At 41.2% G+C, this 27,438-nt stretch overlaps 2 protein-coding genes and 1 long non-coding RNA gene across 6 annotated transcripts in view; 1 reads left to right on the forward strand and 2 right to left on the reverse strand.

The window, feature by feature from the left end:
* Positions 1–19,858, reverse strand: UBAP1L (ubiquitin associated protein 1 like). Of its 4 annotated transcripts, none has more exons than XM_087941302.1 (6): positions 19,772–19,858; positions 15,818–15,971; positions 12,170–12,955; positions 6,852–7,061; positions 1,946–2,047; positions 1–545 (listed from the first exon to the last, which is right to left on the reverse strand). In XM_087941302.1, the coding sequence occupies exons 2-6, from the start codon at positions 15,947–15,949 to the stop codon at positions 411–413; spliced, it is 1,365 nt and encodes a 454-aa protein (XP_087797428.1). In that variant the 5' UTR covers positions 15,950–15,971; positions 19,772–19,858; the 3' UTR covers positions 1–410. The 4 variants fall into 4 exon arrangements, with proteins under 4 accessions (XP_087797428.1, XP_087797427.1, XP_087797429.1 ...); XM_087941301.1 differs by lacking the exon at positions 19,772–19,858 and adding an exon at positions 17,562–17,700; XM_087941303.1 differs by lacking the exon at positions 19,772–19,858 and adding an exon at positions 13,719–13,801 and having other exon boundaries at positions 15,818–15,938.
* On the reverse strand, positions 17,895–26,420 carry PDCD7 (programmed cell death 7). The gene is made up of 5 exons (XM_026709413.2): positions 25,082–26,420; positions 22,706–22,844; positions 21,252–21,488; positions 20,831–20,918; positions 17,895–19,885 (listed from the first exon to the last, which is right to left on the reverse strand). Exons 1-5 carry the CDS (start codon positions 25,835–25,837, stop codon positions 19,768–19,770), a joined length of 1,338 nt encoding a protein of 445 aa, XP_026565198.2. The 5' UTR covers positions 25,838–26,420; the 3' UTR covers positions 17,895–19,767.
* LOC148124715 (uncharacterized) overlaps positions 24,040–27,438 on the forward strand; it is a 15,248-nt gene continuing 11,849 nt past the window's right edge. Inside the window, exon 1 of the long non-coding RNA XR_015745099.1 lies at positions 24,040–24,355. This is a non-coding gene — a long non-coding RNA (uncharacterized LOC148124715). The remainder of the gene's footprint in view (positions 24,356–27,438) is intronic.

Below are 27,438 nucleotides of genomic sequence, written 5' to 3' on the forward strand. Positions count from 1 at the left end.
TTGAGTGAGTTTCATGTTTAATGAATAAAGTATATAATAACAACAACCACCACCTGTATCAACCATTAGCACCAGTCAGTGGTATTTGTGATACATTTTTAAATGTTCAGTTGACTGAGTTTCATGTTTAATGAATAAAAGAGATAATAATAATAATAAACAAAGCCTTTCAGGCACCATAGGAACCAACTAGAATCAAGTCATTCATGCTGGCTTGTACATCCCCATGTTTATCCAGGGATGGTTCAATAACAAGAAGCTTTTTAAAAAAAGAGATTAGAACAAATCACAAAGGTGAACTTTCCAAATGGTGATTAAAGAGAATCGTAAGGTTTGAGAGAGTGCAATATTTACAGACTTGGGAGGGGAGGGGAGAGGAAGGGAGGGGAGGGGAGGATGCTGGGCCGCTTTCATTGGCTTTGTGTCATGAGCTCCTCCAGGGCCCTGTCTCGGTGGTTTTCACACAACAGGAGGACTTCTTTGATGTCAGCTTGTCGGAAGCCCATGTCGTTGAATTGGGCTAAGAGGCGAAGGAATTCTAACGCCTGCAGTGGGAAGGAAGAACAGGAGCCGTGAGACCATTGTGGGAATGCTGAGTGCATTTCCACGAGTGCTCTGATCCCCCCATAAGAAAGAAAGCCAGATTTATAAAGTCATGAGGACTAGAGTCTTCAGAATTCTGAACAAGAGAATATGACACAAGAGGCCGTATCTCGCGCCAAGAATACCAATCTGCATTGGAAAGCCCAGTTGCTAAATGACAATCAGGGTTTGTCTTTTTTGAGCAGGGAACTGATCCGTAACATCAGTGAGCCATCAATAAGCAAACATGGAAAAGCGTAAGCCACATCACGGCTAAAAGGAAGAGATGCTGGCAACTGGCTTGCAGCAAGTTGGGTTGTGTTTTCCCTCCCCCCACTTCCAACTTCCTGCTTTCAACTTGGGGAAATCTCCAGATTGTTAGTTCTCTCTAATCACCTGCAGCCTCCTTGGCTTCATTACATTTGGAAGGAATTGTCCTGTGGTACCTTCCGCACGTTGAAAAGTGTGGGCAGCCAGGGAGGCTGCGGAATGACGGAGAGAAGAAAGATAACAAAAACACCCATCCGAGACTTCCTAATAATAATATCTTTAGATGTTTATGGAGATACTCGATCGTCCAGGTCATGGCTGTCTCAAATGTGTTTTTTTCCAAAAAGCCAAGTGGACTTTCTGAGGTTGAAATGTTGAAAACATTTCACTTCTCATCCAAGAAGCTTCTTGAATGAGAAGCAAAACATTTTTAAAGTAAAAGAAAAAAAGCAAGAAAGTCCACTTAGCTTTCGATCTTCATAGAGTGACATTTTAGCCGATGGGCTAAAAAAAATTGTTCCAACCTTACGGCAAAGGCCATTTCTTCTAAAATTTTTGATTATGAATTCTTCCCAACTGTAGTCAGGCTGATTTTCTTGCATGTTCAAAGTTAATTGTGTTCTGTTTTTCTTTCCTTGCTTTTTAGTTTTGTTTTGTCATCACTTTTATTGTGAGCCATTTTGGACTTATCATTGTCAGAACAGAATTAAAAACTATGTAGATCCTTCCTTCCTTCCTTCCTTCCTTTCCTTCCTTCCTTCCTTCCTTCCTTCCTTCCTTCCTTCCTTCCTTCCTTCCTTCCTTCCTTCCTTCCTTCCTCATTCTTCCTTTCTTCTTTTTTCCTTTCTTCCTTTTTTCTTTTTTTCTTTCTTTTGTCTCTACTTCCTTCCTTCCTCCCTCCCTCCTTCTTTTCCTCTCCACATTAGTTTGTGTTAGTTTTTATGCTCTCTATCAACTGTTAATAACATTCACGCACATACAAAAAAAACCCCATGCAGTTGGAAACAATCTTTTTTTTTTTCATTCATTTGACTGATACCACATGGTAAGCAAAGGAATTTGGTCAACTTTTCAACAGAAGTTGGGCTCTCACTTTTTTCTCCGAGTTCTGGAACATTTCCATTGCTTCTATCACCTGGGCCTCTTCGTAACCCTGTTTCAGAAGTCTATCACAGGCACTGAGATAACTGAGAAACTGTTAAAAAGAAAGCAGAAGAAATTGAAATGCTGTTAATGAACAGAGCACAATTTTCAGTAAAAAGGGATCAATCCACCACCTAGACCATAGTTTAGGACACAACTTACACAATCCCTCCCTTACTTTGTAGAACCAGTAATATAATCTGGAACCCTGGAATCATCACTTGCAAAGGACAACCAGATCCATGCAAGCAAACTAGTAATGGCAGCTTTTAATGTAGAACAGCAGACAGAAATGGAGGGGGAGATGAAGTTAAATGAGTCATTAGCTTAGAATCCTTACGTTTCTAGAAATGGTCTAAGTCCAACCCTTCTTGAATTCTGTTGACCCTTATCTTCTGAACTGCAACTTAACTATGGTCCTGATTCCTTGTGTCTGACACTTCTCAACCCAAGTATTATATAGGTTGCATGATGAGGATAATGGAAATCATAGTCCTACATATCTGGAGAATACCTAGCTGACTGTAGTTGACTAAGCTTGGGAAGTAGGTAAAAAGGTGACCACGACTGCAGCCCTAGGAAGGCAGATTCCAAATAAATTAAGAAAAAACTTCTGAGTATAAAAGCAGTTCAACAATTGAAGTATTGACCTGGAGAAAAGATACCGTCCCCTTTTCTGCAGGAGTATCTTTTAAGATTATTTAAATTCAGATTCTTCCAATACGCAGAATTCTCCTCCTTAGTTTCTTTCAACTACATTTTCATCAAAAGTCCTCATTTTCAAAAAATCTGCTTCATCACTTCCCTTGGGATATTTTTTATGAATACGAAATGAGAAAGGGAGAACTAGATGTGCTGTGTTGAGCTCTTCTTAAAAAAAAAGTGGGATTACTACTTTCTCTGCAAAATAATTTGTCTTCCACTGATGCATATGGAAGACTTTGATTTTAAAAAAGGGAATTCTCTTTTTAGACTAACTAGGTGAGAATTCTCACCTAAAAAGGTGAGAATACATGCAAAACCACCACTGTGGAGAGAGAGGAGTCCATCAAGTGAGCGAACAGAATTTGGGGAGCACAGATGCAGAATCACTATGTCACACTCAACAACTCTTTTCTAATGTCACTAATGATCACTTTCACATTTTTAAAGTATTTCTGATTAGTTCCTATGCAACAGTGCTTAAGTATGTGTGTGCATGTGTGTTTGTGTGTGCGTGCACGCACTCTCTCTCTCTCTCTTACACACACACACACAGAGGGGTCCCTTGATACTCTATAAGCTTGGTGTTTTTCTTTGCAGATATTTTATTACCAAACTAGACAATATCATCAGTACTAGAAGGGATTGGGGTTTGCTGTCTATTCTAGCAATGATGCTATTACCTAGTTTGATAATTAAATATTTGCAAAAAAAACCCAAACAACCAAGTTCAGAGAGCATTAAGGACCCCACAATTCAACCTCGTGCAACAAATATTCTCTTCTATTGTGTATATAATGTATATTATGTATATAAAACACTTATTTCCTGGAACATTTTTTTAGCCTTCAAGAACTTGGCTAAGCCCTATGATTTGTTGGCAATAATTTTGGGAGTGAGTTGCCCTTGGCTTCTTTCTAGGATTAAGAGAATAACTTGAAACATGATTTAGAGCAAGACTTCATGCATACGATTGCAACTGTCAACTAATAAATTTATTTCTAGACATCAAGGTGCTATCAGTCTCTTTCATCTTGTTTTAGCAGAAAAAAAAAGATGAAGTGTATTGTATCTTTAAAATATTATACACCTTGAATGAAGAATATCCCAACCAGCAGAATCAGGATTACACAATTAGTGACTGGCAACGGAGAAACAATTTCTAAGCCTTGAATTTCTGTAGCAAAGCTCCAGGATTTCACCATCAGGGTGATGTAAAGTAAATGTTTGGCCTTTGTGTAAAATTTTAACAGGTGGGGGAAAGGCTAAAGCAACCATAGGAAGAAGCTTGCAAAAGCTTTTTAAGTGGTGCAGTTGTATCACAAAAGCTGCAAGACTTTGACTATTCATACATTACAGGCTGTGCTCAGCCGTCAAATTAATCTTTCGTTGTTGAATAAGCCATGTTTGGCAAGGTTCACCCACATGGACTAAGGGCTAAAATATGTCTACTGAAGTGTGAGGAATCTGAAGACTGGCACATTTGTTGATATAAATCTAATCACTGCTTCCTGTAAAGCACATGAAAACTCTTTACAGATTTTATTCAGTTTTTCAGTGCGAAGATCTTGGATAAAGTTAAGTTAGCTTGTACGTGGAGATTCTCAGTCATCCAGGTCATGGTTGTCCCAAAGGTGCTTTTTCAAGAGGCAACTGGACATTCTGGTTTTTCTTTGAAGACGTTTCCCTGCTCATCTAAGAAGCTTCTTGAGAGCTGAAGAAGCTTCTTGGACGAGAAACAAAACATCTTCAAAGAAAAATCAGAAAGTCCAGTTGCCTCTTGAAAAAGCACCTTTGGGACTAAGGCTGCTTGGCTGATTAGATGACTCTCTGGACCTAAGAAAGCCTAACTCAGCACCTAGAGAGAGACAAAACTTCCCTTCTTGTGAGTCTGAGAAACGGAGTCTGTCATGGAAAAGCCTAGAATTATTTTTGATTTTATTCTTGGAGAACTGACTGCATAGTTCTCCAAAGCATTCCCTTTTAAATACCATAGCAGCCCTTCATCCCTTGGGAATCCGTGATTGGCCCGAGAAGGCCTCCATCCTATTTTTAAAAACCCATTTTTGTGGAAACAGTACGTTCTTCCCGGTCTGAAATGGGCACAGCTAGTGACCCAGCAATAGTCCTTGAGACACAACTCAGCCCTCAATCCCAAAACTGATGGATAAGTTCCGAGGAAACGCACAAGTGTCTCATTTTGGAAATAGGCGATTAAAAAACAGCCTTAAACTCAATGGCTGTTGAGAGGGATAAACCTGGAGTTCAAATGGAAGCTAATAAAAATAAAGTGTTCCCATTTATTAACCATGGAAAATAAACTATGTTGATATTGGAGAGGAATAATTATTCAACGGCTAAGGAGAAATTTTAATACAGCCAAAGTGTACACCTGTTCAGTTGGCTTTTCTCTGCTTAATTGCAATCTTGCTTTTATATTTGTTTTTCATTAAGAGGAATGGGTAACCTTTTGAGGGGCACGCAGATGGTGATAGGGTCAAAGTGTTTTGACCTTGAACCACTTTCCTTTGGTAGAGTGGCAGCAGAAGGAAGAATGAAACTGTCAGTTCTGTTAATGACACGCTGGGTGAAATTTCTGAGCTTCTAGAAGTTGTTAATACAAATAATAACCAGAAATGCACATCACGTAATTAGAATGATGACCCTGGTGAAGGCGCTGTTTGGGGAAGCTGATTTTGGATTTGCAAGTAAGTATTTGTTTGTAAATAAGTATTTATTTGTAAATAAAACCTGCTTCCTTGAATGAAAGGTCATTGACAGTCTTCACTAAGGACTTTCTAGCCCTCGAGCCTTTCAAAATATTTGGTGGTTATGCTTCTGACTGTGCTATTTGTCTAATGTTGCTTATTTTATCGTTGGTCATATATTGATGGTTGCAATCTCTGGTTCGCTATGCTTTTTGGGTGGCAAACCAGAAGCAGCTGTGGGAAGGTGTCCAAATGTCAAGATGGTGGCCATGACCACACAATCAAAACCGCATTCTTTTTTTTTAACATGGAGGGAATGTAAAAAGGGGCAGAGCTTGAATTGTGTATTGCCATCTTAATTTTGTTGACTACCCTCCCCACCCTTAGTTGCATTACATCTCTACCATGCTTGCTGTGTTGCTCTTGTTGCTGTTATTTCAAAGTAACTCAGATTGCATCTTAGCACAGGGCTGAAGTAAACTGACAAACCCAAGTTAAGTTTCCGTGGCTAAGAACTGCCCCATAAAATCTTTCAACCAGGAGCCAGAGACATTGTCCCTGGAGTTTTCAGGGTTATCACAACAGAAGCCAGACTCCCATGGCATCTCAGGACCCTTTCCCCAAATTATGGCACCATAGGGGAAAAAAAAACATTCTCCACTCTGCCCTAAAGCCACATGCAAATTTCAATTTCAAGAGTCTGCAGCGAAACTTCCAGTTTGCCAAAAAGAGAGCCATCTGTCTCTCCAGAATTTGAGTTGGCAAGGAAGGAGGTACTAGAGAGACAAATACACGAAAGGGACCCTACCAGCACATAATGTATTTTCTGAGGAAGTTCTTCACCTTGACCTAGAGAGTTGGAAACAATTTCGCCAGCTTTCAGGGTAGGAATTTGCCCCATCTTATTTGGAGAGGAGACTCCTGCAAGTCCCTTGGACAGCAAGGCCATCCAACTGGTCAGTCCTAGAGATCAACCCTGACTGCTCTTTAGAAGGCCAGATCCTGAAGATGAAACTCAAAGTCTTTGACCACCGAATGAGAAGGAAGGACTCACTGGAGAAGACCCTAATGCTGGGAAAGATTGAGGGCAATAGAAGGAGGAGGGGATGGCAGAGAAGGAGGTGGTTGGATGGAATCACTGAAGTAGTTGGCGTGAGCTTAAATGGACTCCAGAGGATGGTAGAGGACAGGAAGGCCTGGAGGAACGTTGTCCATGGAGTTGCGATGGATTGGACACGACTTCGCAACTAGCAACAACAACATTTGGAGAGGGGAAACTGAACCCCAAATCCTCTGCAGATCAGCTCTTCCCACTTTTCACAATCAGGTGTACTCATGACAGCCTTCTGGGAATAGTGTTGTGTCACCTGGAGAGGGCACACCTTCTCCGACACGAACGAAGATGTCCCCTCTTTGGGAAGAGAACCAGTCCTAGTTCTGTCCTACCTGTCCTAAGCTTTGTCTCCCGGTCTTCTGCAGAGCAAGGATCGCACGGCGTATCGGATAACCCAAGGCTACCACCGGCTCAATCAGTTCGCGCTCCTCTTGGCTCAGCACCGAGAGCAGATCGGTGGTGGAGTCCGGGTGAGCTCTGTGGGGACTAAGAGGTTGCTGGGTCCCTGGTGGGGGTGGGAGGCAGGAATACGGGCTGAGAGACTGCAAAATAAAAATAAAACAAGAGCGTTTAACGTCAGTTAACTTGGAGAAATCTTTATTAGCCATCTGCTCTTTGGTGAGACTTTTCAGAAGGATGTTCTTCTCCTCTGGAATATATGCAACCCTTGTGGGTATGCCAAGAAAGCGCTTCAAGTCTTTGTCATATTAAAATTAATTCAGCCCAGCCATAAAGCGAGCCAGGAAAATTCCCACAGTTCGAACAATCTTTCCCCACCCCCACACCTATTAACATCCTGTTTTCATTTCTGTTTTTCTAACGTTGATTCGGAACCATCCTGATTTGGAATAAAAATTGTTATGTTTCCAAGGAGATGACAAAGGCTGATAAAACAATAATGAAGACAGGGAAGCTGAGTCCTGGGAAATAAAACATTGACGCTTTTAACTTAGAACAACATCTTTGTATCATTCAAAAATCTGGTTGATGTGGTATTGGGAGACGTTTCCCTTGGTGCAGTTTTCAGATGGTGGTGAAGTCCTTCCGTGACTGTTTTTTTTTCTAGTCATCATTCAAGCCCTCTCTTAGGCTGTCTCTGGCTATGACAGTCAGGGTATATTATTCCCAGCAGTTCCCAGCAATGTCTATATCTGTATCTATCAGAACTACTATTGCTGGAACTGCTGGGAATAATATACCCTGACTGTCATATATATACTTCTGGAGGCAAGCTGTTCTGTCGATTAATTGTTCTCATTGTCAGAAAATGTCTCTTTACTTCTAGGTTGGATCTCTCTTTAACAAGCTTAATTATTATTAATTAATTGATTCCACCCATTAATCTAATTTCATCCAAGCTTTTTTAAGGTATGGATACCTCTACAAATGTTTAAGAGTTGTTGCTGGAATTGTGATTGAGACATTGGAACAGTAACTTATATGGTTGGATTTGTCTGATTATTGTTACATTTTGGGCTTAGAACCATAGGATTGCTAACACGAATTTAGATCGATCTTGGTTGGTTCAAGAATGATGATGTTTTGCTTGGCTGTATCCCCAACATTTGGAATCTATCAAGACAATGAGAAATGTGGCTCTTTTATGCATGGGATACAGCCAAAATAATTATTATACAACATTGGAAGGACAAATATGTACCTGAATTGCAGCAATGGGTTACTGACGTGTGTGTTTGAGTTAAGAGTACTTGGATTTTGATGTGAAAAGGGGCAAGAAAGGGGAATAAGCAATTCAACCAACATCTAAGAGTAGATGGATGAGATAAATTTCCAAGCTTTTTCCCCTTTCTTGTCTATATGATCTGTTTCCAAGGGGTGGAAACTTTCCTTGATAACATATTTCAAATTTCTAACACACACTAGGAATAAAATAGTGGAAGAATTTTACAGAGAGTTCTATTTGCAAAACAGCATTCATCGAAGAAAGGCAAGCCAAGGACCTTCACACAAATCAAACCTTAAAATGCAAACACTCTACAAGTGTTTAGATTCTCTCCCTCCCTCCCTCTCTCAAATATATTTCATATATGTTATTTACATTATAGGATCAAAACATTAATTTGCTTATGTTTATTTATAAGTTTTGTTAACTGGGCTTCAGCTGTCGCCTCTCAAAGTGTACAGGACTCTTAAATCTGAAGAGCCCCGTGTTCAAAGTAACAACAAGCAATGCAGCCAAACACTCATCAAATAAAACCACATGAAACAAAACCTCGACAAAATGAAAAACAAAAACTTCTGGATGATGGGGCTTACAGAGAATTAAAACATTCCATTCCACTCATTCTCCATGCTAAACCGATAAAGAGTCCAAAAGAATCTCATCATATAGTTTGGCACACACGAGTGATGTTTATGTTACCTTAAGTCACCCTGGTTTAACTCTTGCCTCCTTCTAAGTATCCTACAGAGAAGAAAGCTATCTTCCTTGGGGGTATTAAATGTCATAATAATATGAGCAGAAAAATAGGAAAGTAGTTATGTCTAGCCTAACAAAGAGAAGGACTAGAGGTGATATTGGAGCAAGCTTCCAATAGTTGAGGGGCTATCAGAGAGAAGAGCGGGGATTGACTTATTCTCTAGAGCATCTGAGGGCAGGACAAGAAGTAACAGTGGAAGATCATTAAAGAGAGATCCAAGCTAGAACTAAGGAGAAATTTCCGGAGAGGGAGAACAATTAATCAGTGGAAGTTGTGGAAGCTTTATCACTGGAGGCTTTCAAGAAGAGATTAGGCAGCCATTTGTCTGGAATGGTATAAGATCTCCAAAATCCCTTCCAACCATATTATTCTATGTTCCAACAGAATTTTAGCGTATATAGAGTTTTCAGCACCGTTGGCTGAAAGTCTCAAATGTTGTACAGACGTTAAGGTAGTTGGAGCTAAAATCAAGACCACCTTAAGGTTACCGAGACCATTCCTATTTGGTGTGTCGTATGATTTAAGAATAAACCTTGTATCTGGGTTGGAGGAACCGAGGAGGTAAGGACAAGTCAACAAGGAAAAGGAAGCAGTTGACGAATCAGCTCTTCGTTTCTTTTCCAAGATGCTGAAAAAGTCATCAAAATGCAAAGCCTCTTTGAAGCTTTGGAACTGATCTTGTTTGCAGAGTTTTGGAAATTGAGAAGGATCAAGGCTCAGGGATAAAGATGACTCATCAGCAGCTCGGCCATTGCAGTATCCACTCCTCATTAACGGCTTAAAAAAACAGGAAGGAAAAGACCAAGAAATGATATTCCTTCCCTGGGGGAGGTTCTTCTTGAATGACCTTAATAGGGATTAGATAGGATACACTGCAAATTCTTCTCTTTTCCTATTGTGCGCTAATCAACCTACAATATGCATATGTGTTAATGAAGCGGTCTGAATTTTATTTTGAAGTAATTCCTTAGGTCAGGTGTCCACAGTCATCAGTGGTGCTCACTTGAGATCTGACTTCAATTTCTTTTCGTTTATTTTAAGCAATAAAATAAATAAAATAATAAAATAAAATAGAGTAGAGTAAAATAAAATAAATCAGGAACTTAGAATGCTAGAAGGTAAGAGACTTTCTCCAGAAATATTTGTACAGGTAGTCCTCAACTTACAACCACAATTGAGCCCAAAATTTATGCCGCTAAGTGAGAAATTAGTTAAGTGAGTTTCATCCCATGTTATGACTTTTCTTGCCACATTTTGCTAGGTGAATCACTGCCGTTGCTAAGTTAGTCACTTGGTTGTTAAGTGAACCTGGTTTCCCCATTGACTTTGCTGTCAGAAGGTTGCATCACGGGACACGGCAACTGTCATACATGTGAGTCAGATGTCAAGCATCTGAATGTAATTCGTGTGACCATGGGGGTGCTGCAACAGTCATAAGTCTGAAAAATGGTCATAAGTCACTTTTTTTGTAACTTTAAACAGTCTCTAAGCGAACTTTTGTAAGTCGAGGACTACCTGTATTTAGAACATAGAATAAGAGGGTTGGGAGGGACCTTGGAAGTCTTCTATTCCAACCCACTGACCATGGTGTGAGATCCTAGACCACTCTGGACAAGGGGCTGTCCAGTCTCTTCTGAAAAACCTCCAGTGATGGGGCACCCACCACTTCTGGAGAGAAGGAACACCTGGGATTCGAACCTCTGTCTCTCAGACCAAGGGCAATAATCTAACCACTAAGTTATCCAGCCACTCACCTGTTTAAACAAACGCCATAAAAATGGTAGAAGGTGTTGTATTAGGAATGTGACCATCTGCTCAAAACAAATAAGGCAGTGTTGTACTTGGATTATTTGAAGAGCTAGAAGGGATTGCAGAAAGCAACTTCACTAATTCGTTTTTATTAAATAGGTATTTTGTGACCAGTCAAACCCAGTGGTCATTTTGTGAGGTTGGAATGCTCTGGTCCACAAAGGTTGCTCATCTCTGCTTTTCAGCTACATCCAAAGTCAGTCCACACTCAACCCTTTTTAATACAACACTCAGATTCCACATCCAAGTTAGGCAGTAAACTATAGATCTCCAGACACTTAATCCTTAAGTCAGCTCTTGGCTAGACTTTTCAGAAAGCTCCCATAGATCACTTTAAAAAAAATTATTATATCTCAGGAAAGAACGAAGCCAGAACCCAGTGTGGCTGATGGTCCACATCAGTGCAAAGAGAGCAGAATTTTCATATGTCTATCCTGCAGCTTTTACGTTTCTTCCTCCTGCCCTGCGAAATTCATGGACATTTGGTGTCTCCCTTGGGCAGCTGTGATGTTTAAACAACGATCCTCTGTCGCCTGGGAATCACTGGTTTTCACATTGTCCCTTTCAGCTTTAAGCAGATCCCCTTTTAGTACAAACAGACATTTTGATCTTAGTTAACCATGTATCTGCACAACAGGAGCAGTGCTGGATGAGACCGTGATTTAGGCACAATCTCAACCTAGTTATCTGAATTATGAGCTGGCTCATTCATGCGCACATGGCGTTTATCAACACTGTTTGACAACTGCATGTAACCCGGAATGCCCTATACATTTCTCTCACACTGTCTTTAAAGCATTATTTTGTAACGTTAATGCATTTGGGTTTGGCTAGTCTAGAGAAAAGAAGAATTAAGGGTGACACGATAGCAGTATTCCAGTATTTGAGGGGCTGCCACAAAGAAGGGGAGGGGGGGTCAAATTATTTTACAAAGCACCAGAGGGCAGGACAAGAAACAATGGACGGAAACTATCCAAAGAGAGAAGCAACCTGGAATTGAGGAGAAACTTCCTAACAGTGAGGACAATCAACCAGTAGAACAGCTTGCCACCAGAAATTGTGGGTGCTCCATCATTGGAGGTTTTTAGGAAGAGACTAGACAGTCACTTGTCTGAAATGATATAGGATCTCCTGCTTGAGCAGGGGTTGGACTAGAAGACCTCCAAGGTTCTGATCTTTGGCTCCCACATCCTGTGGTTCTATAATAGGGGTCTTCAAGCTGGACAGCTTTAAGACTTGTGGATTTCAACTCCCAGAATTCCTCCTCCTCCAGTCATGTTAGCTCAGAAATTCTGGGAGTTGAAGTCCACCAGTCTTAAACTTGCCAAGTTTGAAAACCCTTGCTCTATAACATCACGACTCAGGAAAAAAGGAAAAACAAAAGAAAGATCGTTACTTACCGCCATGGTGGGTTTATGGTGTTGGATGGGGCCGATAAGCCCTGCTGAACGACTTGGCTTACAACAGGAAGTAGGTGGTGGTGGGGTGGGGATTAAAGTTTGTGCTAAGCGAGGAGGGGAACCGGCTCCGAATCGAAAGTTCCTGCTGCTTCTGGAGTGCTGGTGGAGAGAGAAAGCCTTAGAAACCAAGGCAGAATCTGTGGCGGTTCGGTTTAAGGGATGCATGACCGCCAACAGCTTCTTCTTGGCGCCTTCCAACTCGTTCTTCACATTGTCTAAAAAATACGTGGATTGCCTCGGCTTGCCCGAAAGGGATCTTGGGCAAGCGCTTTCTGATGCAGCAGTTAGATGCCCTGGGGAAGTCTTCGGCCTGCTTTGGGGAAGGTCGAAAGGCAGAAGTAGAGCATCGGGCATTGGTGCTAAATGTTCTTCACTGTCAGGTTCTTCAGAGGTGGTTGAGGAAGACTCCTTGCCTTCTGAGCCTTCCTGCTCCTCAGGACGCTGGCCTAAGTCCTCCCTTTCCGTCGTCTTCTCTCTGCGGCCAGGGCAGTGGAGCCTCTCAAACTTGGTGCCCAGATTCATACAGCTTTGGACACGGATCATTTCTTTGGTTTTGCAACTTGTTGCCTTGTGGCTGCTGGCCACGTTTTCTTTAGTGTCCACCAACAGAAGCCAACAAGGAGGGGCTGTGGGATACATATTCGAGGTCCTGTTAAACCAGGGAATCTCTTGCCGCAAGGCCGAGTCGATCCAGTAAAGGACCTTTTTCTCTAGTGAAAAATCATGCTGTTGAAAGGCAAGAAGACGAAATGTTAGCATTTTCCCAGCCAAGCTAAACACGTAGAGAAGATGAGACAGAATATACGGTCTAATTCCAATGTCCAGTGTCACAACATCTGGAGCTTCTCTTTCCTTGAGCCAAATCCCAAACTATCTCTGTCCATCAAATCCATTGGGGTCAGCTTGAAAATATGACTTCGATAAAAAGAAAACCTTAAAGGAACCATTTTGACTTAAGACCTACGTGTATCTTAAATTCCTTGACGTATGACCACAATTGAGTCCAAAATGTATGTATGTTAAATGTATATTTGTTAAGTGAATTTTGCCCCCAATTTATGATCTTTCTTGCCAGAGATAAGGTTGTTAAGCAAATCTAGCTTCCCCATGGACTCTGTTTGCCAGAAGGTTACAAAAAGGGATCAGAAATATCAGAGTCAGTTGTCAAACATCTTAAGTTTGACCATGTGAACATGGGGACCTGGCAAGGGTCATACGTGTGAAAAACGGTCATAAGTTACATGCTGTTATAACTCTGAGTGGCCAGTAAATGAACTATTTTAAGTCTAGCAATACGTGTAGATGATGACGGTTCTAATTCATTCAGTATCTTAAATTCTTTTGGCAGATTAGAATGTTACTGAAAATATTAAAACTTTCCAAAAATATTAAAAATAAAAAAACAGTAAAATAATGCTATTAATCAATAGAGCAGCAAAAGAACTAATAATCCACCGCTTATCTAAAACCAATCTGAAAATTATTCTACCTGTATGCATATTTCTTGAGTAGGCAGGGACCCAATGAACTAAACGAATGTTGAACCGTAGGTATGATCCCACCTAAGACAAACTTAAGCCAATCATTGTAAACAGATCACAACTAAATTTAAAGTGGACTAAATTGAATTCTGCTAACAGAAAGCCAATACCGTAGATACGAACAATTGAAATACTAACACAGGATCAAATCAACATACTGAAGCTGCATTTTTATGATAAATAAATTTGCACTCAGGTTTTTGAGTCACCCCCCCACCTCGTTGTAAAGCTCCCAGAATTTCAAAATTAATGTAGCAAAGTATTTTCCCCCCCTTCCAATTTATTCAACCTTCTTTCGGAAAAGAAGATGGCTTTTTCTTCAGGAAAGCTTTGTAAATTAGATTAATAAGTGTTCCAGCTATTAGCACTGGATTTTAACCACTTTGTTTTCTTCTTTGTACTGTTTAGTCAGATTATTTTTGCTCATGTGACAGCAGTTTATTATAAAAAAGCAAATTCCAAATGTTACAATCCTGCCTTCAAATAAAGTCTCACTCAACACTTTCAATGTCAATTTTTAACTTGAACTGATGATTAATTTCTTTGGGTTGGGGTTTTGAAGATAAATAAACATTTTGGAACTGCAAAATACAAAATACTATAAAATAGATTGGGCCATCCAAAACACCAGATCTTTCCCTGTTTTTTTGTTCATCTATAGATTGGAGTATTTTAAATAAGAAGCCTGAGAAACCTAAGGAAATGCACACCCAAAGTGAGAAGAGGCATTCTGAAAACTTACACTGCAATATAACGGCAAAGATGATTTTTGGAGAAGTCTTATTCAAAAAATGCAATGATGCTCTCTGCTGGTGGGAACACTCTGAGTACACAACACAACAGGAAAAAGAAAAATATTGAAATACCCAAGCCCAAAGTTCTAAGTAACTGAAGATTGTCTCTATATAGCACCTGTGATGGCACAATGGTGAGGATGCAGTATTGCAGGCTAATTCTGCCGACTGCCAGCAGTTCGATTCTGACCAGTTCAAGGTTGACTCAGCCTTCTAGCCTTCCGAGGTCGATAAAATGAAGACCCAGATTGTTGGGGGCAATAGGCTGACTCTGTAAACTGCTTAGAGAGGGCTGTAAAAGCACTAGAAAGAGGTATATAAGTCTAAATGCTAAGTGCTATTAATAAAGGTAGCCCTCAACTTACAACAATCATTTAGTCACTGTTCAAACTTAGAACGGCACTTCAAAAAGGGGCCATCCATGGTCATGTGATCAAAATTTGGATGCTTGGCAACTGGCTCATATTTATGATAGTTGCAGTTTCCTGGGGTCAGGTCATCCCTTTCTGCACCCTTCTGATGAGGAGAGTCACTTGACCATGTTATTAATCTAACAAATGCTGGGATTCACTTAACAGCAGCAAGAAAGGTAAAATGGGATAAGTCACTTAACAATCAACATGAATTTTGGGCTCAATTGTGGTTGTAGGTCAAGGTTTACCTGTACTGTGTCAGAAATCTTTGGAGAACAACTGTTGACTAGGATGGGCGGATGGAGGGAGGGAGAGAGAGAATTAGACACAAAGGCATTTTATTTTGAAAACTGCTCTGGGGATTGTTATGGAAACACACTTCAAAAAGGCTTAGGAGACAGTTAATTCTTTGCAGATGGACTTGCATATATCGTAGAGAAAAAAACAAGAAAAAAGTACCATGTTGATAGCGATCTAAGCAATTGCATTTTTAGGATTAGCTGAAATACAATATATCTGCTAAGTGAGTAACACTTGGTTTGCACGGATTCATGTCCAATTCCCCTTTGACAATCCAGTTCTCTTTCCTTGATTTTAAGGCAAGCCAACACAAGCTAGCTTTTTTTTAACCCCACAAATTATGATTCAAGCTTGTTCTGCAAATTACAGGCACCCATTGAGATTAGCACGTCTAAAAGTACAGCAAAAATATTTGTTCGTAGTAATGGTAAATATTTGTAGCTTGGGTGTAGGATGAGCGTCAAGATTCCTTCTCTGAGCTTGTGGATGGCCCATCAGTGTAGTAATTGAGACAGGTATTACAACAATTGATCTGTTTACCATTGTGCACGTTAAAACCTCTGCCCATTTGGGCAGTTCAATCTGCGGCTGGTCGGCAGAGTTGGCGTCTCCCACAGGATCGTCCACAAAGCTTACGGTCACTCTGAAAGGTATACCTTCCAAGTAGTTCATCACGTCCCCCGGCTATATTATTCTAATAAAAAGAAACCAAAAGGTGTAACTTAGGACTTTTAAAGACCCCATTTTAATTGCTACTGGTTATTTTGAAGGACTTACTGCAGAGATTAAATCACTTAGTGCTAACGTGCAAGCCAAGGGGACCGCAGCCAGCTTTAACATGCTGCATGTATATTTTTGTTAACTGGTTCCACATGCGCAATGTTGCAAGCGTTCCCAGAACATTAGCCATATGTTGCTCTAACACAAAAGACATATTAAGCCAGAGTGTCATGAGAAGGTGAGGGACTGGACAAACTAAGCAGGAAGTGATGAATCACCTTCTTATTTTGCCCTGTCTTAAGAGTCAGCTAAGGGAGGACAGCCACCATCAATCTACTTGCTTTGGCCAGGAGTTTAACTGGAAATTGGGGTCTGCTTCCCATCAGAAATATGGGACTGAAATTACAACTAAGTCTGCGCTGCAGATCATGTTACTCGATTTAGCTTGTGTAAAAGTTGGAAAAGAAAGTTGTGTACAAGAAGCTTCTTCCCATCTGCAACGTATCTATATTTGGCAACAAGCCAAGATTAGACATTCCCAAATTCTAGGCTCCTGGCATGGCATCCTACTTCAGAGTAGAGAGGCTAATGTGCCATGATCGGCAGTCATTTCTGGAACACAAGAAAACCTCTTCTTAAGTCCATATATTGATCTAACTCAAGCACACAAGATCTGTCTTGAGTTAATCAACTGTCATATTAAGGAAACTTTAGGCATTAAAATCAGTTAAGATAATCACTGACTTTAGATAAAAGTTATAAAAGATTCAAGGAAGGAAACAAAACTGTCAATTTCCAGAAATCTGTTTCCAAGTATCTATTAAATATTGTAACTGCTTTACAATGACAACTTTCCTTTGTGAAACATTTAACATGTGGTATTATCTGTAAAGCAACACAGAACAGAATTCGTCAGTCTTATTTCCTCCAAATTCAGCACTACGGTTCCCATAACCTCTAATAAGAGCTATGTGAAAGGCATCAAGTCAAGAAAAAGCTGCCCCATGGTAATTTTAACAGCTGAATATGGATAGATTGAAAAGTGCCAATTAAAACTATGAAGGCAATGAAATCCTTTTATTCCGCCAGTTTGAATTAAGGATATAAGATGAAGATCTGTTTTAGCAATTCTTAGATAATAGATTTCATGAACATACCAGACATGTCTTAGAAAGTATATGATCCCAGAATTGATCACAACTGGAATATTAGGCATGTAATATTTATCTCTGGTTGTAATTTAAAATGCCAACTTTAAAGTTTATCACAGCTACAATTATTTTACTTTTTAGAAAACATTAAAAAATAAGGAACAAGCCAAAGGAGAAAAAAATAACAAAGAAATCTTATTGCTCAGTATATGAACTATTGATAATATAGAAGCACAATGTTCTTTTGTTAAGGATTGGAATCCCTGAACTAAAAAATGTATTATTTCAAGAAATGTTAATTTATATCTGTCTGTATGCAAGAGATCCACTTCTGTACCTCAATTTATTTCTTCAGCTTAGCACTCAACTTTCCCAGTTAAACATGTTTATTTCTTAGGTAAAGAAAAACTCACCTTAGCAAGGAATTAGAAAGGCACTTGCTTGCTGGCAGGCACCTCCGCTGTTGTAGAGGGAGCCCTGGCCAAGCCCAATGATTAGAGCTGCCTGAATAAGCGCTTGTCGTCAGGTTTTCCAATAGGGTAAGCAGACTAATCTGCTCCAGAATCCATATATAGGTCACTGTGCCCAGTGGAAACATATAATCAGGATTGTCTCAACTGAAAATGTCTGGAAGTGAGAAGAGGGTCTGTATTTTCAACAATATTATGAAGAAAAATTTGCAACAATTTTGTTTCCAACAAAGACCACTGCTACATCTCATGGTCAAAGGAAGCCAGATACAAGTGTGAAATGCTAATAATTTATTAAGTATAAACAAAAGGCAACATACTTTTATTAAACAGGGTTATAAGTCACTCTGACAATTTAGAGTTTCCCATTACAGCATCCTCAAGACTTTGTCGCAAACTTTACAAGACAATAAAGAAATTTTGCAGATGATTTGACAATTATCTTCCAACAAAAGTTTAACAAGCCTATTTATTGCGCACATATCCCTGACAAAAGCTATGGTTTGTACTAGCAATTTGGGTACAACTTGCTTTTTTATGCCATTAACAGCCATGTCTGGGGTTTCAATTTTTCTTAGGTCTGAGAAAAGATGATTAACAGGGTTTGTGGGTATAGTTATACAAATAAAATGTGTTAAAATAATAACTTTTTCTTAAAGAAATGCAGGAAAAAGTATGAAATTAGAAAACGTTCAGTCTTTCCAGTGTAAATAATGCTAAACTAAAGCAACTGGTATTAAATACTTAGAACTTTGTTTCAGAAGTAAGCAGAACTGAAGGAGCAAGTGAATGTAAAATAACCGTGTATCAAAATGGTATTAGCTGAGCAGTAGAAAAATGTACCAAGTTTGACATTTCTTTTGGTCAACAATAGTAATTTCTAGTTTGTTGCAAATTATGAATCACAGAATTTATACAGAATGAGTATTGTTCTTAAGAACTTTATATAGGAAATCTGTATAAGCACATATAGAGTTCCTGAGTAGCTAGTAATTCACAGGTAACAAAATCTCTATCTGTTTCCTCCTTACATTCTTTTACTTCAAGGAATGAATTGAGTTTTTGTAGAGATTGCCATTTATTTTAAACTGAAAATGTGCCCTTCAACTAGGGTTGCAAACTAGGCTGGCAAGGGGTCATTTATTAAAACGCAGAAAGGAGAGCACACAAGTTCAAGATTCCTTTCTTGAACTCCAAACTATGCTTTGATGTTATAATGAAAATATAAAGCGGCAAAAACCCTTTTAGCTTATATCCCTACTCTATTATCCTACTTTAAGAGAAAAACAAAACAAAAGCTTCCCTAAGTATGTGAATCACATAAGTCTGTATAAATGAAAGGCACTTTTTATGGTAACATGAAAAAGCTACTGTTAATTCACTCCATACAACTCCAATTTAGCACCATAATTTTTGAAAGCAGTAACTCAAATGTCAAAGGAAATGAATATCAGCCGCATCTGTCAATTCACTTAACTCCTGCTATGTAAGGCCAAGATAACCACAGAGGTGTTTTGGAAAATAGCTTGAATTTAAACATCTGGATACTGTTCCAAAGAAATCATCTTAGATGTTCCCTTGAGCAATACTTTCTGACTTCCCACAGTTTACTTTACATTAAGAACACATAGAATAATGTTTAGCTGATGCATTAATTGCATGGTTTCTGAACTATATAAGCCCCATAGATAAGCTGAGCTTTATATCTGGCCTCTATTAGCCAATGTCACCCTGCAGATCCATGGTGTACTTATTTTTCTATCACTGGGACACTTACATCCCATTTAAGATAAACTCAGATAAATTGGTGAGGGAAATTGTTTTAAAGTACGTATCTATCCCACAAAGTCCAGTACATGCCCAGCAGTGATTCATTGACACTTCCTTCATGATCAAAATCCTATGATACTAAAGTATAACCAGATGCTACAGAACTTACATGCAGTACAATGCTATACTTTTAACAGCATCTTTAAGGACAATGATTGTCTTCTCAATCAATATTTTCTGGCATCCTTTAGCCACCTATAATGTATTTTAAACTCAAAAGAACTTTTCTAATGTGAGCTGTCAATCACACATCGTTATGGCAGCCTTCCCAAACTGGCGAATCATGCCATGTCTCGTCTTCAATGGTGCTTCAAAGTCATCACCTGATAGCAGTGGCCCAGGTGTCACTGGAGGGAGCACTTGGAAGGACCCATCCAGGTGGAATGAAATCTCCTTCAGGATGACCGGCAGGCACCAAGTATTGATCCCATTCATGCCTTTAAGGGAAAAAGGTAGACAACACACTGAGCACTGTATCTATCCCTTGTCTAAATTATTTAACCAAAAGCATGTATTCAGACAACTGCAGCTGAATACTGAGTTCACAAACAGGTGCAAAATATCATAGGAACATGGCTACAGGCAATGTGAATGAACTGTGGCTACTCAAGGGACCATTAAAAAAGCTGTTCTATTTATGTTCCATCTTTCTTTCAAGAGCATGCAATGGTACAGATCCACTCCAATTTTATCCTCACAATTACCGTGGTAGGTAGATTAATTTAAGAGAATGGATGCATTCACACACCAGGTTTACCCTGTGACTGAATTAACTTTATTTTGCACAATAAATCAAATGGTTGGTGTTTGTGTAACAAAAAGTACTAGCCAAACTTAGTGTGTTGCACAAATGTAGGTGTTAGGTTTATAAATGATTTAGTTCAGTATATGGTATAAATGCAACCCTGTTTTTGAGTGACCTGCTGAGCCTGGGGGGCAGGCTGAATCAAAATTTGAAGATTATAATCTGTGATGGATACCAATACTGGTTCTACTGTGGCTGGAGGGGCTGAACTGTGCCCAAGACAGGTTTTATATCTTTCATTAGAGCAATGCTTATATATCACAAAAACAAATGATCTCTCCTAAATTTAAAGGGAAATAAAAATGGTCTTTTCTCTCCATTCATTCCAGTTTCTGGGCCAAGTTAAAACCTCAACAGGTTTTATTAAACAGGACTATAATTCATTCTGACGATTTACAGTTTCTCATTACAGCATCCCCAACAGACAACTCTGTTGCAAAGTTTCACAGGACAATAAAACATGCTCTACACAACTACTGACGGTTATACAACCTGAGTTGTGCAGACTCAACAATGCCAACTGAACAATGTACACCAACACCTCAATTTGTTTTATTGACTAATAAATGACTCTTACCTGATCTGGAGGAGAGCTGGCAAGGAATATTCAGCTTGCAAATAGTATTGTGTGAATGGCTCCAAGATGTGGGTAAATGGAAATTCTTCTAAAAATATAAATAAGAAGAAAATCTTTACAGTCACCGAAATAAAAGCTTCCATTAATTGTAAGAATAGATCTCCTAGGTTTTTTTTTTTAAGATGGAACTTTGTTTTAAATTCAGTAAGTCAGTCCTTGTGTTGACATAGAAGAACTACATAAATAAACATTTTGGGGAATAGTTACTTTTTAAAAATTCTGCTTGCAACTGAAATAAAAATAAATACTTTTAATGTAACTATTCCTTCTCCAAAGTGGCTGCATAAGTGACGAGCATTCCTGGATTTCAAGGGTAAATCACCTTCTCCCAAAGCATGAGCACCGGCTTTCTGAAAATTACCTGGATCCCCAAACAGTTTGGATTCCATGTCACACTTCTGCTGCAGGAGTTTTTCCCTTTCCTTCTTCAGCTTCTTCTCCATTTCTCGTTTCCTTTCTTCCTCCTGCTCTCCTTCCAGCATGACTCGGAGAGCTCGTTCTTCAGCTTCGTAGAGTTCAGTGCGTTTTTTAATTGATGCTTTTAAATTCTGAACTTCGCTTTCAAAGGCTTCATCGGCAGCTGGTGGCGGACAAACACCTGCACCAAACACACGCAAGTGTTTATTGCTGTTTCCTTTTTCTTTTGTTTCAGAAGAATCCCACAGCTCACTTAGTGGTTTTCAACCTTTCCAAGCTAAAATCCCATCAAATGTCCGGTCAAAGAATCTAGGCCTCACTATGAAAGGGGGGAAAAAATCCTGAATTCTTTCTCAGAAGTACATTTATATAGTTTATAAGAGCTGTGATGGCGCAGTGGTTAGAATTGCAGGCTGTATTGCAGGCTAACTCTCCTGAATGCCAGCAGTTAGATCCTGACTGGCTCAAGGTTGACTCGGTAAAGTGAGAACTCAGATTAATTGGGGGGCAATTTGCTGCCCCTGTAAACTGCTTAGAGAGGGCCATAAAGCAATATGTAAGTCTATATTTATATATAATGAAGCATTATATAAGTCTAAGTGCTATTGCAGGTCCTTTTTCTCATTTATAGTTATCATTCTTTTCTCATTTATAGGTTTTAGCTCAATAACATAGTTTCCCATTTAGATTTCTGAGTTTGATTTAAACCAATGCCTTCGGGGAAAAAATGAATATGATCTTTGGGATTTCCCCCCCTTCTCAGTTCCTCAATTATTTGCAGCAGAATAACTGAACAGGCTGTCCTCGACTTACGACTATTTATTTAACAGTGGTTAGGAGTTACAACGGCAATGAGAAACTGAATTTATAACCCATCCTCAGAGTTGCAACTGCAGCACCATCTCTGTGGTCATGTGCTTGCAATTTGAGCACTTGGCAACTAGGTGACATTTACAACAGTTGCAGGATCCTGCAGTCACTTGGCTGCAAAGTGGAACCTACCCAATAAGCAAAGCCAATGTGGGAAACCAGATTCACTTATCAATTGCAGGAAAAATAGTAATAAAATTGGCTCTGGTAACATGACGACTCGATTATACTGATTAGCAACCAAAATTCCTGCCCCAATTGTGGTTATAAGTCAAGGACTACTTGTATGTTTCTTACCCTCTATGCTCCAAGATGGGATTGGTCCACTATGCAAATCTTCTAAGTTTATAATGAACATTAATATCTAAAGCATATTTTAACAAGGAAATCAGAAAAAGGAGTGAGATCCACTGGCAGAAATGTTAGGACTTTCTCACAAAGAAGGAGTACTGTACACCAAAAGGAGTAAACACAAAGGAAAGCCTGCACAGTCACAATTATGAATGGTTTAAAAAGTCCCGAATTTACCTTTCCTTCCCGCTGCTTCTTTCCTTAGTTTCCTAAGCTTTTCTAAGCCACGCAGGATTTCTGCCATCCGCTTTGTGTCTGCTTGCTTTTTTCTCACTTCTGATAACACACTATCTGCAGCTGCTTTAAGTTCTTGTTCCTAAATTAAAAGAATATCAATTAGAAAACAGAACAGGAAGACACACAACAACCTTGCAAACAGTAGGTGAAAGTGGGTCTTTGGAGCAAGAATGCAAAGAAAAAAAGGGCGGGAGCATTTTTGTGGAAAACTTCTTTTGCTCAGCAACACTATATGAAAGGCACCCGTTGGGAAGTTCAAGCTAATATATGTGCAAAAAATGAACAAACGACTGAGACAACTCTGAAACGTGCTGCCTTTATCCCCAAAGTACAACACAATGGCTCAAAACAACAACAACAAAAAAAGAATCAGTCGTTTAGTTTCTTTCTACTATCAGTCATACACAAGATAATTTGTAAAATAAATAAATACAGGTAGTCCTTGATTAAAAACCACAATTGAGTCCAAAATTTTCATTGCTAACAGTTGTTAAATGAGTTCTGCCCCATTTTATGACCTTCCTTGCCTGAGCTGTTAAGTAAATCACTACAGTTATTAAGTTAGTAACAAGGTTGTTCGCTGAACCTGGCTTCTCCATTGATTTTGCTTGGCAGAAGGTCGCAAGAGGCTATCGTATGACCTCGAGACACTGCAAGTGTCATAAATACATGTCAGTTGCCAAGCCTCTGAATTCTGATTGTGCGACCATGAGGATACTGTAACAGTCCCAAGTATGTCCCAAAGGTGCTTTTTCAAGAAGCAACTGGACTTTCTTGTTTTTCTTTGAAGATGTTTTGCTTCTCATCTAAGAAGCCTCTTCAGCTCTGTCCTAACGATCATAAGTCACTCTTCTCAGTGCTGTTGTAACTTCAAAAAGTCACTAAATGAATGGTAATAAATCGAGGACTATCTGTACGCAGTAAAACTTTTTTTTTTTACTCCTATTGCCATGGCAAAACCATAGAGGCTTGTATTAGCAAGTCTTCAATGTCATCATAAAATTATAAATGTGTAAAATTATAAATATTCCTTGGTGAGTGGATATGTGAGTGGGTGGGTGTGTGCATTGTTTTGTTCCTCGCTGTCAGTGAAATCCATTACTCCATAAACTTGCATTGAGGAAGAATAGGAATAGGAATAGACTAGACCGGTGTTGCCAAGCTTTTCAGCACAGAGTGTCAAAACCGAAGCTTGCATGCGTGGGTGGGGCAGCACCAGGAACCTGAAGAGCAGCTCCTCAGTGTGCATGCGCCAGCCACCTGGTCTACCGGTTTCTGGTGCGCATACAGACCAGCTAGCCGGTGTGCATGCGTCCACCGGAAGCCCAGCATGCTGCAGAACGGCTCTTCCAGTTTCCGGTGCTCCCGCGCGTGCAAAGACCAGCTGGCTGGTGGCATGCACACGCCAGAACAAGGAAGAGCAACGGGTGATGGCTGGCGTGCCTGGAGAGATGGCTCTGCGTGCCACTTCTGGCATGCCATGCCGTAGGTTCTCCATCGTGGGAATGGGCTATTCTTTATTGGCCAAGAATGACTGGACACACAAGGAATTTGTCTCCGGTGCATAAGCTCCCGGTAAACAACAAAGTGGTAAGTCATAGATCATAAATCCTAGTTACAATAATAAATCATAACATGAAAACAAGCGATGAATCATAAGATAGCCAAGGACAGATGAGAAAAATGAGAAGGACAATAGCAATAATAGCCCTACTACAGGATTTAATATCTTTAGGCATAAGAGAGGGCTGTGGGAGTTCAGCAAAGTGATGGCGGCAGTGTTTGCTTGCCTCTTCAGGTAGTCCTCGACTTATGACAACTCACCCCAGAATTTCTGTGGCTAATTTCTTCTGCATTAGGCTGACCGAGTTTTGCCCCATTTGACAACCTTTCCTTCCCACATTTGTTAAGGGGACCACCGCAATTGTTGAACTAGCAATACAATTGTTCGAAGTGAACCTGGTTTCCCCATCGACTTCGCTTGTTGGAAGGTCGCAAAAGGGAATCACCCGACCCCAGGACACTGCAACAGTCATAAAATGAAACTGTGAGTCAGCTGTCAAGCGACTGAATGGAAATCAGGTGACCCCCGAGGAAGGCCGCAAGGGTCCTTAAGTGTGAAAAAATGGCCCTAAGTCGCTTTATCCAACACCGTTGTAAGTCGAGGACTACCTATATTTTCTCTGCAGTTCCACACCGGGACCATCCAGGCAGCAAAAGGGGCAGAGCGTCGGGATCCCCCTGCTTGCCCAAAGCCCGGCCAGCCACGACTCCCAATGACGCCTTTTTTTCCCCCCTGTGGATCCCCGGACCCACCCGGTGCCGGTCCTCCACCTCCTGGGCTCGCCGGGCCCTCCAGCGATCGATGAGGGCTTCGCGCTCGGCGCGCCGGGCTTCTTCCTCCTGCCGGGCTACGCGGGCCTCTTGCCTCCGCTGCCGACGCCGCAGCCTCTTCCGACGGGCCCGCTCCAGCCGGGCCCGCAGCAGCTCAAGGGCTCCGGGCTCGCGTAGCGGCCGCACCAGGCCGCGGAGCTCCTCCAGGGCGGCCTCGGCTTCGGCCGTCTCGCCCGGCGTCGCTTCATCGCCCCGCCGCCGCCAAGCCGCGCAGAGCCCGGCCACGCGCGCCACCGCCCGCAGCGCCTCGCCCGCCGCCCGCGCCGCCTCGTCCGCCGTCAGGCCCCGTTCTCGACGGGGAGCCGCGGCGGCGGGGACGGCGGTCGGTCGCCGGCGCCTGACAAAGCGGCTGAGCCAGGCCTCGTCGCGGTCGCAGGCTTCGTCGCCCGGCGCGTCTGAGGCCTCGGGAGTAGGCCGCGGCGGGCCCTCCGGTCTCCATGGCAACGGCGGCCTGTCCGGCAGGGTCGGTGGCCACTGAGGTGGAGGCGGCGGCGGCGGCGGCAGGAAAGGCGGGAGGCCTCCGCCTGGGAACGGCGGGTAGAGGCCCCGCGGGAAAGGCTGAGGCGGCGGTCCCCTGAAAGGCCCCGGTGGAGGCAGCGCGGGCGGGGGGAAGGCGGCGGGTTGCGGCGGCCCCGCGAAGCGCGAGGCGAAGGGAGGAGGAAGAGGCGGCTGAGCCATTACCGGAGTCGGCCGACCGGCCTTGTCTTTACAAGGGCCTCTTCCTGCGCCGTGGGAAGAGTGGCGCCCCCTGCAGGCTAGGAGGAGCGTCGGCAGGAAGAGCGTCTCTGTCCCGGAGTCGCTGCGGGAGCGGCATTGCGCCAGAACGGAAGAAGCGTCTCAAATGAAGAAGGGAAACGCCTTCAAGGGCAAAAACGAAGTCAATCAGCTTTTTTGGGGAAAAAAAAAATCTTTGGATTTGTTGGGTGGGGGAGAAGGGCATAGAGGAAATGGGCAAAGGAAGACCCCCCTGCGGGAAATCTTCCGGGCTGCAGGGTCTATACAGGTAGTCCTTGACTTAGGACTGCAATTGAGCCAAAAATTCTGTTGTTAAATGAGACGTTGAGTGAGTTTTGCCCCACTTTACGACCAGTCTTGCCACAGTTTGTTAAGCGAATCCCTGCAGTTGATAAGTTAGTAACCCGATTGTTAAGTGAATCTGGTTTCCCCATTGACTTTGCTTGTTAGAAGGTTGCCAAAGGTAATGGTCATAACTATGAACCACTTGCCAAGCATCTGAACTTTGATCACATGACAATGGGGATGCTACAAAGGTGGTAACTGTGAAAAATGGTCGTAAGTCACTTTTTGCAGTTCCATTTCTAACTTTAGTCACTAAATGAAATTTTGTAAGTCGAGGACTACCTCTGCTGCATCTGACCAGAGAGATATAAACATCTTGAGTTAATTGTGATCTGCCTGGGTTCAAATGCCTGAGTTGGGATCTGAATGATGTTTGGGCAATTTTTGAAAAGTTGACTCATCATTGAGATTCCAGAATATTTTAGACCGGGGAGGGAAAACCAGGAGATTGGTGATAGATAGCAGAATTCTTCCTTTCTTTACCATTTGCACCCTCAACAAGTGGTGGCAGGATTTTTAAAAAAGGGAGCCCAGCTTTTGATAGAGCTGAACCCTACGCGAGCCATCCCAAGTTGGTCTTTGGAGAGGCAGAGGACCAGAGTGCAGAGTTAGCAGGACAGAACATGTGATATTTTTCTCCTTGCAGGAATTGATTGCACTTTTTAAAACTTCTGCTGCATTTCTTTGAAACAGGCCTGACCAGATTGAGTGCAAATTCCAGTCGTGGCCAGAGGGAACGCTGGAATTACTGGATCTATCCTGACAAATACGTATATACAATGAACATTCGTATAAATGCCTATTCCAGTAACTTAGCCTTTTGGGACAGCATGACTGTCCCACTTTAAAAAGCAGACAAGGTATAGCACTACTGCAAGCATCTGCCAGACTGCTATGCTGTATCTTCAATCTTCCAAGTACAGTTATCTTTCGGATAATTATCGTCCTGCACGATCACAGGCCATTCCTGCACCATGTTTTCTGAAATGTAAAGCCGTATTTCCCTATTGGAAGTGTACAGGCCATCTAAAAAAATAGACACTTTACAAATAGCTTTTGTAACATTATCATGCATCGGACCAGGCAGACGTGGTCAGAAATCTGTGGAAAAGCAATAAACTTAACAAGCTGGTAACCCTGCAAACCAACAGTATTTAGTCTTTTTAATTAAAAGACCTGGAGTCAAAAACATATGAAGA

Source organism: Pseudonaja textilis, chromosome 13, assembly GCF_049901715.1.
Source record: "Pseudonaja textilis isolate UNSWEBS1 chromosome 13, rPseTex1.2, whole genome shotgun sequence".
Taxonomy (NCBI): Eukaryota; Metazoa; Chordata; class Lepidosauria; order Squamata; family Elapidae; genus Pseudonaja; species Pseudonaja textilis.

Excerpts from the sequence above, each read along its gene's own strand:
- UBAP1L (XM_087941302.1), bottom strand. The coding sequence starts at position 15,949 with ATGAACTACTTGGAAGGTATACCTTTCAGAGTGACCGTAAGCTTTGTG. Across the intron at positions 2,048-6,851 it reads GGAGACAAAGCTTAGGACAG|TTTCTCAGTTATCTCAGTGC; the intron begins GTAGGACAGAAC and ends TCTTTTTAACAG. Across the intron at positions 546-1,945 it reads TCCAGAACTCGGAGAAAAAA|GCGTTAGAATTCCTTCGCCT; the intron begins GTGAGAGCCCAA and ends TTCCCACTGCAG.
- PDCD7 (XM_026709413.2), bottom strand. The coding sequence starts at position 25,837 with ATGGCTCAGCCGCCTCTTCCTCCTCCCTTCGCCTCGCGCTTCGCGGGG. Across the intron at positions 21,489-22,705 it reads AGAAGCAGCGGGAAGGAAAG|GTGTTTGTCCGCCACCAGCT; the intron begins GTAAATTCGGGA and ends TGTTTGGTGCAG. Across the intron at positions 19,886-20,830 it reads CCAGCTCTCCTCCAGATCAG|GCATGAATGGGATCAATACT; the intron begins GTAAGAGTCATT and ends TTTCCCTTAAAG.